This window comes from Acomys russatus, chromosome 15 (assembly GCF_903995435.1).
Source record: "Acomys russatus chromosome 15, mAcoRus1.1, whole genome shotgun sequence".
Taxonomy (NCBI): Eukaryota; Metazoa; Chordata; class Mammalia; order Rodentia; family Muridae; genus Acomys; species Acomys russatus.
In genome coordinates, this window is record NC_067151.1 from 8254262 (window position 1) to 8265809 (window position 11548).

Genomic DNA, 11548 nt, shown 5'->3' on the forward strand with positions numbered 1-11548 from the left:
GACCACAGCGAACACTGCTCAACCTATTTTCTCTACCTCCCATGTTAATAGTCTCAAGGTTTCTTATGTTAAACCAAAGTACAAATATTGGGAGCATCCTTTTGTAGTTACAAGGTATCAGGCTTCTCAGCTCCATGGGGCTCACTGTAGATACTTTAACATCTCTTCTCTGTAGGAGGATGAAGTGGGGGGTAGTTCTGTGTCTTGGCTTTCCTCTAGTGTGACATGGCATCTCAGAGAAGTTTGGTGCATCCCATGTCACTGTACTTTAAGAGCACAGCTAAGTTCAAGCCATCTTCTGCAGGCTTCTCATGGCGGCCCTCCTCTATGGTGTCCCTCTAGCCAATGCTCTCCCATGAACCACAGTGCCTGATGACATTGCTTTTGCATAAATCCCTGATATGAGCAAATGAAACTGTGGACAATGAGAGCTAGAGCAACTGCAGAGCTTTCAGGCTACGCACTAGGCAGAGAGACACCATGTGGGTGAAATGTGATACTGCCTGGGTTTGGTGTGGAAGCTCAAGCACTCAAAATCCTACAAAGGGGGAAACTGAGGCCAGGTCTTCACAGGTGCATACCCAGGTGATGATATTCTCTGAACGCCAACTCGGACGTGGGTCTCCCAACTCCATTCATAGGTCTATAACCACTTGTCCCACCCTGCAAAGGAGAGTCTAGTGTGGATTTGTTGTGTCATTATTCAGAGTGGTTATTGTTTGATTTGTCTAACTTGCCTTTTAAAATAAATGTTCATGTTTTTAAAAATTTAAGGTAACTCAGAGTCATGAAAGCCTCTCCAAGCAAAGAATCTATAGGGCTGTTTTCTCATAGTCTAGTCTTGTGCCATATTTGCCCGACTTCTATATAAATCTATTTCCCATACAAATAGGGTATTTGAGAAATTCCTCTTTTAAAGTTCACTTGCTTCTCCACATTTACCTGCTATTGAAATCAGGTGATGGCAATACAAACTCTGCAGTCCTTGAGGCCCAGTGTCTTAGCACTGATGGAATTATTCACCCCTTTAGAGACATTCAAGCTTGTTGGTCTTGAGAACATAAGAAGCACCCCCCCTTCCTTCAAAGTTAGTTCCTCTAATGACCTGACAGCAATCTGTCTGACAGCAGCTGCCACGTTAAAAATTAATCCCCTGCCAAAACAAATGTCATTTATTTAAACTGCTAATGATCAGCACATTTAAATAATTCCATTTGCAAATCCGCCAGAGGATCCGCTACAAAATATATATCCCAGACGAGATATGCATATTTTAATTGGCTGTAAGCAACTCTTCAAACTGTAGTTGTATTTAACAAGTGTTAACGAGTCTACGTCTATGCCATAGATAATTTGAACCACTTCAAAATATACCAGGAGGGAGCTGGAGGGATGGCTCGGAGGTTCAGAGCACTTGTGGCTCTTTCAGAGGACCCAATGGCTCAAATTCCAGCACCCACGTGGTGGACCACAACCAGCTTTAACTCGAGTTCCGAAGAATCCAATGTCCTCTTCCGGCCTCCATGCCCACAGACACAACATGCATCAAAAGACCCATCACATCAAATAAATAAATGTAAATTTTGAAACAAGACAGGCTATTCTAGGAAGAACCAGAGTCTGGATTTCCACCCTTGTCTTAGTCTGTATCGTGGTGGGCGGTGTTCATGTGTAGTGTATTTATTTGTTCTGCAGTATAGACAAGACCTTTACAACCGACTTATTTTCAGGAGAGTAGTCAAAGAGCTGTTCTGTTTGGCCAATCCAAAGCTTGGAATTGAGTTCAAATCTTGGGCTTCTTTTCTCAGACTATTACTAAGAAATACTGGTTACAACTGATAGGATACCAATAAGGAAAGAATATTTTTAAAAAAGAATTTGTTAAAAATAAAAAAAATAAAAAGAATCCTTACAGTGAAAACAGGTTAAGTGGGTCAGTCATTTACACTGTAGTGTGAACTTGTTTATCAAGATTGTTATGCACATAAATGGTTCACAAGGAAGAAATCGCTGTGCCTAAGCTATGAACCTTGCTGTTCACCTGTCATGAGGAAAAGCAGCTTGTCTAAAGTGTGGATGAAAAAAAGGAAAGTGGAACAGAAGACTGAGGAGTCAGAGAAGATTCGCTCTGACCACTTCATAAGTTCACTGTGACCAGAGAAGATAGTCATCTTTCAAACCCCTCAGTTCCTCCCTCTCCTTCCCTTGCTTTCCGTTCACTGTGCCCAGGAATGGGATCTGTCACCAGGGCTACTACTTGACAGCCACTCTGTGTGCATACTTACTGAACCCCTACTGTGTGCATTTGTGTGTGGAGTTAGCTGAGCTCTCTCTGTATCATCCAGTTCCCAGTGGAGTAGTCACTGGAGACCTGTAAAGCTCAAGGATTTGGGGGATAGTTCATTTAGTCAATGGGAGTCTCAGCTTCAGCAATGACCTTAAGCTGTTGGGCTCTCACAAAGAATATATGTATGTGTCCACCATTTCCAGGTGTGTTGATTGGATAAAAGATACTTCGAACAGCACTGGATTCTGTAAGCTTCACCAAGAACTCCCTCGCTTTACAATGAAGACAATATGCAGAAGGCCACAGCCTGGTCATGTTTTATCACTTAGTATTATTGGTTGGCAGCTATTTGGTTCATTCTAAGATGTTTTTTAAAGACTGGTAGAAGTTCCTTTTCTTCCCACTTCCTTTGTAAAAGATTTCTTTTTAATGATGTGTGTGCGCATGCGCACAGGAGTGCAGATGCTTTGGGAGGCCCTGAAGAAGGTGTCAGATCTTTCTGCACTAGAGTTATAGGTGGTAGTGACGTAGCCAAAGCAGATGCTGAGAATTGAACTTGGGTCCTCTACAAGAGCAGTGCATAGTCATAATGACGGAGCCATCTCTCCAGTCCCAGAAGTTTCTTTTGAAAGTGAAAGTGATTAAATCCTATCCTAAGGACCTCTGTGGGGGAAAGAAGTCTGAGAGATGCAGTTTTCACTTCAGTCTGGTGTTGTGTGGAATCTTCTGGATGCAGGAGAGGCTCACTGAGTGCTTAGGATGGAGCCTGGATTGCACTTGCTGCTGTGCTGGCTTTCCCCCTGGGGGACCTTCCTTTCTTGTTTTCAGAAATTCTGTCAAAACACTTCAAGCAAAAGGAAAGGTTTTCGTTTCCCTGATAAGTATGCAGGGCAATAATGAAAGCTTTCCCGTTTAATAATAAGCATTCAAAAGATTTGAAATTAATAAAACTGTTCAAAATTCCTAGGCTGTGTAAAGTGGCATTTTTAAAACTTACTGTGAATTGTATTTTAGTAGGATGGAATCTGACAGGTATTTTATAGTTCTAAATATTGCCTTAATGGGGACACCCACTAAGGAAAGTTCTCTGTGGCCAAGCGCACATCTATAGCAATCTGGTTGAATAAAGACCAAATTCCCTGTCCAGCAGAATACTACGCACCACTTGACTAATGAGGTGTTAGAGTAGCATGTGTGTTTGGTACCCAAGGGTGAGTACCAAAGCATCTTCCTCATAGCATAGTCTTACTCCCACTCACCTAATATAGAAACACACACACACACTTACATGCGGAGCACAAACACACACACTCATACATGCATAGCACAAACACACGTGCACACACATGCACATGCACAGCACAAACACACACATGTGCAGTACACATACACTGTGGTGGTGGTGTCTATCTACAAATAGCCTGCAAAGCATCAGAGTACTTGGACTCTGAGCACTTGGATGATGAATTCTAGGTCTTATATTTTTTTTTTCCCCTGTCCTGTTTTGATGTTTTTGTGTCAATAGAATTTGCTCATATAATTAAGCTAGTGAGGTAATAGAAGTCCAAGAAAATGCCTCTTTGCCCACACCTCATGCCTAGTAAGTTCTTGCCAGTGAGCCTGTCCTTCACTGACATACTGTGGCAATCACTTATACCATATTAGGAGACTCGTCCCACAGAAGGGACAGATCCTGTGCAGATATAAGAATTTCTTCTGTTTGCCATGAAATTGCTTGGCTCCTTCAGGATCCCAGATGCAGGGTGGAAATGTTCCTTTAAACAGGAGGGTCGACAGGAAATCAGGTGAGCCACTGGGTAGTGGGAGAATCACTGGAAGGCAGGAGCCATCGAGAACACAATGTGTGGGCTGCCAGCAAGCATGGTGATTCCACTTGTAGATATGCCCTAGTTCCTGGGTACTGAGCTCCAAATATGGGTCCTTCTGAACTCATACAGACAGGCCATGACAAGACAGACACCATGTAGTGCCACCAGGTGGGATTGCCTCAGCAGTCCCAGCTGGTCTGCTTCCTTTAGACACAACGCTGATGCCGTGGACGACACGTCTCCTGGCAGTCTCCTCTATGACAGATATCAAGTGTAGGTGGGCAGGGATGGGAGGTGTTTGTCCTTCCTATTTTCTCTGTGAGGCGGGTTATCAATAACTGCAGCTGCCAGGACATCCTTGCTGGCCCTTACCTCAGTTCCATTTAGTATGCACGTATGTGAAAGTGAACAAGGACACTGAGGACTGTGACGTCAGACAGGCCAGTATAAAACAGACCACGCCTCCTACTCCTGCAGTGCCTCCAGGGAGCTACTTAACCTTCGTGGGCCTGTATAAAATGTGAACAATCGGTTTTATTTCACAATGTTGTAATGCCGCAAAGTGGATTAGTATTTAGAAAGATATCACATAGTGTCTGACATATGGTAAGAAGTGCTATAATACAGCTTTGTGTTCACATGGCTCACGAAAGCCTGATTTTTGTGGCCATTTTTTGACCTAAGAAAACAAGAAATTTCATACAACCCAGCTCTCCCCGTGTATTGCTCATCTCTAGTTGCCTCCTCTTGAACAAAAACCCGCTTCCCTCAAGCTAGATAAAGTTAATCTCCACACATAGGAATATGATTTCTTTTTTTTTTTTTCCCCAATTGAAACATTTCAAAAAGAATGGAGAAAACGCAAGTGCACGTCTAAATGGAAGACTATTTTCATGTCTGTGAAGTACTGTAGAACTATCTGTGCTGTTTGTACTCATTATTAGGCTGTTGTCTGTCTGTCTGTCTGTCTGGACCATCATGCTACCCCTTCTTTGAGACACTTGGCCATCCCATTTCTGTTCGTCCATCTGACACCTGATCATGCTCTACCAGTAGGGGCCCACAGAGGGAGGCCATAAAAGTGCAGGACAACAGGCAACACCCTATCTGCTTCCCCTCAGCCTCCTGTGTCTGCCAGGACTTCCTTATGGCACTGCACTCTGCAGCCCGTTTCCCTCTTGCCCACCCCAAGGATATGGACTGAGCTGCCAACTGATAATACCTGATCCCAAGAGGCCACTGCACCTTAGTTGTTAAGTGCCTGCTATGTGTGCACCGTGCCATGTTAGGCACTAAGAGCATCAACCCGGCAGGCTCTGCATTCCCTTCACATTGCAGCCTCCAGGCTGTTACTGGCTTGGTCCTGTCACCAAGTTCCCAGCTGTGTCGGTGCTAAGAGTCAGAGCTAGGTCCGCAGCTGCAGGGGTGCTCACTAGGCTGCTGGCTGTGCCATCCCTCATCTAGAAGGGTGGTGTTGGCCCAGTGCTGTTTCTCTTCCACTGAGCAGGGCAACCCAGGCCAGAAAGAAGGTCCTTTTGTTTTGTGTGAGTTACCGTATGCCAACTGTCCCCAGGCCCCAGCCGGAAGCTGTACCTTCCTTGTGCCTGCCTTCTGAGAGGCACTAGAATTTGTCTCTGTTCTGTTTGCAATGCACACAGGGATGGGCTGTTAATCACGCTGCTGGCCAGACGGCACAGCACCGCTGAAATAATGAATTGCCCAGCTCCTGCCAGAATGAGGCACGCCGTAGCCGTGAAGGAAACGGACGTCTGCCTTCCTCTCCTGCCGTGTCCTTCCCTTTTCCTTGCTCAACTCCTGTCATCCATCTTGCCAGTAGTAATGGGAGCATTTTCTCCTTTAAGTTCTGAGGTGTCTTTTTAGGATTCACAACTGTATCTAAAGGTTAGACAAGGCCTGTCAGGGACGTTTATCGCTTTCCAACACAGGCCGTTAAGCAGAGCTTACAAGCAGCTTTTGGCTACATATGACCAAGAATTTAAGAATATAGATGCTTCTTTTAGGAAAATGGGATGACTTGAGTCCAAAGTAATCCTGACAGTAATACGAAATAAAGACTTCAAGAAACAACAGTCACATGACGGGCCTAGTCATGACTAGACAAGGATGCACGGGTTGTGTGGATGTTATTAGGGGGCCTCTGACTTAAATTGGTATTTTTAGGAAGACTAACTAAGAGAGGCATCTTTTCTTTACTTACCATTGCTGCTTCCTGTGGTACCGTTCCAGGAATGCCTAGCAGGTGAGGCCTCCCATTTCCCTACTGTCACACTCTGCCTCTTCATGTTTTCTCCTACTACTGCTACGTATGTTCATGTGTATACTACATGTACATATATATACACGTACAGCTGTACACACGCACACAAACACACACATATACACACATACACATGTATTCATGCATCACATGCACACAAACACACACACACACACACATATGCACATATAGAGACATATATACACACACACAATCATTTGCAAATATCTTTGGCTAGAATCCTTCTTACTCCCTCCCTGGAAGCCTAGAGCCATTCGGTCCAGAGCTGATGTGAGGAACATGGGCATCCTTCATCTGTTGGCATATTGCCTCAGGTTTCAGGATGGATGTTGTGACTCCAGACACCATGTTTTTATTCAAGGGCACTAAGAAGTTGAAAGGAGTTTACCAGACAGCATCTGGGCTAGCTTCTTATTTTGGGAAAAGCACAAGTTTCCAGGGTTGTTTGTGTATGTCTCACTATTGGCCATAGCTCTGGTCACAAGTCTCACTCATTTCTGAGGTGCCAGGAGAAGCAGCTATGGGGCACTCTGAAATGGAGGCAGCAGTGGAAGTGGGGGTTAAGCATGCATTCAGGTTAACCAACAAATGGTGTCTGTCACAACTACATGAAGGGAAACCATGACAACCAAACCTTCAGGCCAAGGACCCCTCACCCAGCAGCACAGGCGAAGGAAACCCATATGCCTGAGGTCTGCTGTGCACCAGATTTTGTGCTAGGCAGCGTTCCTGAAAACATGCATGCCACCGGCACCTCCTGTGCCATTCAAAAGCTAAGCTGGGCAGCATTCTGCAAGTCACTAAATTAGGAACCTGGCATTGAATCTGGTTCTATCTGCTTTGAAAGCCTGTTCTCTCTACCAACCTACATTCCCTCTAGGAAGCTAAGGCTGGTTTTGTCACATAGGAGCTGGAACCTCACTGAATCTCAGCACCTTTGTTTTTCCAACACCTCAGTCACCTGTTGACAAAGTGAAAACCAGGAGCAGTTACTTATGGGTTGTTAACCTAAAACAAAGACGAGTACTCAAGACCTAGCACTGTGATAGTATTTAAAGGAGAAATGGCTGAGGCAGGGCGAGACCCGGGTCCACTATGGAACTTGGCTCCTCTGTGACCTGGGAGGAGATCTGTGAAGACAGCAGACAGCACGAACCATTTGCTCCTTGCTCTCATGTGCCTTATCCGTGATTGTTCATTCAGCATGCCTTTAGTAAGGGCCTACTGTGTACCAGTGCTGTTCCATCAACAAAGCAGAGATCTATGACATAAGGCCTATTACCCCCTCTGTATTCTCTCTCTCTCTCTCTCTCTCTCTCTCTCTCTCTCTCTCTCTCTCTCTCTCTCTCTCCTTCCTTCTCTCTCTCTGTCCTCCCCCCACCCTGAGTGTGTGAGTGTGTATGTGTTGAGGCAAGTGGTGAAAAGAATAAACACAGACTGCTGTAAGCTACTGATGTATCAATAGACAGCATGGTGAGGGTAACCACTTGTGTGAGGGGCCAGCATGAGAAAAAGCTAGTGGTTGGCACAGCAGAAGGAAGCTGCTAGGATACAGACTTCTCAGAGCGGAGGAGACAGGAGGGGCCAACTTGCACATCCCTGGGGACCATCCCTCTTTGATGCTTCTCACTTCACATAGGAAAGTTTGAGCAGAAACTCGGAGACAGAAGTGAGCCTGGCTGCACTAAGCATTTTCTGTCCTTCTAAAGCCTGGCCTGGAGCCCTCTCAGCTTGAGGTCATCATTTCTTTTCAAATGTGTGAACTGTCACACCAGCTCAAAGCTCATTGGGCCCGAAGGCCATTTCAGTCCACCCCTGCCGTGGCAGTTAGCATGGGAGAGCCTGACTTCCTAGTTCCAGCTACAGGGAAACTGCCAAGGGGAATTTCAAGTCCAGAAGACACTGGAGTATTATCAGAACAGCACAGGGACTTTAAATGATTACTCTCCACTTCCAGGCTCTTCCCCCTGTTTCCTGCCTGACACCTCCCACACAGGGAGCTACTCAATGTTCTCCCAGGCAATGATCTTTGCCTGCCACCCTGTACACTCAGGTACAGGGGAGCTGCGCTCTCATCTTTGTTGGGTTGTACTCCTAAGGCAACAGTGACAGGTGGACCTGGAGCGCACTAGCAAGGCCGGGAGACACAAGAAACAGTCATTTGCTGGGATGTACACATGCTAGGAGTGTATGTGCTTTTTGGAGCTTTGGAGGAAATCCAGAGAGAGAGAGAGAGAGAGAGAGAGCAGAGAGGGGACAACGTTGACTCCCTGCGCTGTTGTGGCTTGGCATCTAAGCACAGTGCTCTACTCTCTCCATCCCTACACACACTCTAAAGTGACTGCACCCTGGGTGAGAGCCCAGGCACCCTGGATGTCCCTTTGTATATCATAAGGGTTTCCACTCAAACACTGAGCAGCCCTGGCTGTCATTCACAGGCTACTGAGCAATTCAGTTCTGGGGGATGACTCAGCATGCATACCGTGGCCCCCTTCTTTTTACCCCACCCCCTTTTCTCCTGCCCTTGACATCCGCTTGATGAAAATAGCCAGGATGCTTCACTTTGATATCTATAGCTTGAGCACGGTTACAGGGAGGAGGTTGGGTAATGTGCGTGACATCCCTAAGATGAGGGAGAGCGATGGCAGGTGTGATCTGAGCACAGGTCACTGAGCCAGACTCATATCAGGTGTTCTTACCCATTACCAAGGGGAGAGAGCCAACGAGCATCCTTGGAGCTCATCTCAGTCTTGATGACTCCGGGCATGCTGCACTTACAGACCGTTCCTTCAGTAAAGCGGGAGGCACTGGCCTGGGGACCATCAATGAGAGCATGGAGGTCATTCCAAGCCTGAGAAGGCAGGCTAGGGATTACAGGACTCTTCTCCACGGCAGTTTATAAGCAAGCTAGTGTAGGCTGAGATTTTTTAGAAACCTATTTTATTTAGGATTCTTAAGCGCTTCTACCTCCCTTCCAACCCACCGACCAGTGGCAGGAGAGAAAGAAGGCTGGTAGGAAAGGGGGAATGTGGACCTTTTTAGACATAGTTCCTTGTAGTTTCACTCTGCATTATCAGGATACCAGCAGCTCAGTCAAATAGCAAACACCAAACAGCAACGTGAGTCAGCAGCAGGGCAGGATCCAGCAGAAACAGCAGAACTCCATCTAACCAGCACGAGTAAAGGGAGGAAAAAGATAATTAATAATGAACAATAAAAATAAACAATAATCCTATTATAATAATTATTAATTATAATACTATTATGTAAATGTTTAATTACCATTATCATTTCCTTTTAGCTAGAGAACATTTGGCTGCCCATGATGAAACGCACAGGCACACCCCCATCTTCATCCTATCACAGCAAGGAACATGCTGCTTTGCATTAAACACAATTGAATATGACTAATACCCACTAAGAGGCCCACCAGTCCTACCTGTTGGTATTTACCCAAAGGACATAAAAGCTTGTACCCAAGACCTAAACATGAAGGTACGCAACTTCGTATAGGGTAGCCCATACTGGAGACACTCCAAATATCTGTCAGCAAGGGGATGAAAGCCTAGTACATCCACTTAGAAGAATCACACTAAACAACAAGAAGGCATGAAGCACCCAGGTGTGGCACAGCCAGCAGGGCCTTCGGGGACCTTGTAAGTGGAACAAACCAGATGCAAAAGGCCACCGACTGTTGTATTCCTTTTCTGTTAAAACTGGAAGATGCAAAGCAGTCTACAGTGGGAGGGAACAGATGGGCTAGTCACCTAGTGGGAAGGATGGGGAAGAAGGGGGACCCTACATGGGGAGAGCGCCACCTTCTGGAGGGGATGTTTGCTGCCTTGATGGTAGAGGCGGAGTCAGGGGAGTGACATACCTCATCACATTGTGTACTTCAGACATGTGCCCTTTAATATGTAACAACCATAGCTCAATAAAAGCACTGAAAGAAAAATGCATATGAGGCAGAAAAGTAGGAAGAGGACTATTGGGGATAAGAGGGAACTAACAAGAGTATGGAAGGGGAGAGAGGGAAACAGAAGAGAGCCAGGAGCAAAGTGCGTGCTGGACAGATGTGGAGAAAGTGGCATGGTACCACTATTCGACACAAGTGTAAAAAAAGATTGAAAACAAGAAATTTTCACGTTTCGACTGGCATATAAATCTTAGTAATAAATTAACCTTTAAAAGCCTGATGTATTTTTTCATACATTTATTGAAAACATACCATATGCCAGGCACCGGGGAAAATGCGTTGCGATGAAAAGCGAACGTGACTCCTCTGGCTTTGCAGCTGGATGGGAGGAAGAGGTTTGTAAACAGACAGTGGATTGACTTCCCCACAGGCTGCTCTGAAGTAATTACTGGGTTTAACCAAATTGTCCTCCGTTGATTGAATTTATGTGTGGATCTGTGCTTTCTTGTTTTTTTGCAGAGTGACTTGTGGTCTTTGGGAATCACCGCCATTGAGATGGCAGAAGGTGCCCCCCGTAAGTTCCTTCCTCTGGGGTAAAATCTGCTGCTGGGTGGTTGGGCAGGTCCTGCTGGCTCCGTGCCAGGGCTGCGCTTGGCCTACTTCCGCTATGCTGAGCCCGGCATGGGTCTGATGTGGCATATTTAGAAAGCAGAGGCAGCTTAAATCAACCAGGAGTCTATTCATTTCAGAGCAGTGTGCAGCCCTGTGTTTTGCTAGGAAAGAAGAGCGCAAACTTTGGGGAGCCTCTTCTGTCTTACCCACGTATGTACGTACGACGTGGCTTACTCTGGAGGCACTCTGCCTCGAACAGACCTCGGAGCAACCACAGACAAGTTGGTCAGCTCCCGTGTGCAAAACTCCGAAGCTGCATTCCCAGGTACAGCTCTCCCAGACGCCTGACCTCAGAAGGCTACACTGCCTTTGCACATGTCAGTGTTTGCAGTGTTTGATATCCTTGTCCTTATGCCAGCTGCATCTCAGACGCTGGCAATGTTGAGAGCTTCCCAAGTCCCCGGGAACTTTTGAGTGCCAGGACCAAAGAATGCCTCTGGCAGCTGCTGTGGTGGCCTGGGAAACTGAGACCTGACCTCCCTGAATGAGCCTTCCTGTCCCTACCAGTGCCAACCTCAGGAGAGACACTAGGCAGCTATGATCCA

At 46.1% G+C, this 11548-nt stretch overlaps 1 protein-coding gene across 1 annotated transcript in view; it reads left to right on the forward strand.

Moving 5' to 3' along the window:
* The window catches only part of Tnik (TRAF2 and NCK interacting kinase), a 173390-nt gene that overhangs the window by 54545 nt on the left and 107297 nt on the right, over positions 1-11548 (forward strand). The window contains exon 6 of the mRNA XM_051156996.1: positions 10851-10905. Coding sequence (XP_051012953.1) covers positions 10851-10905 — 55 coding nt within the window. The remainder of the gene's footprint in view (positions 1-10850; positions 10906-11548) is intronic.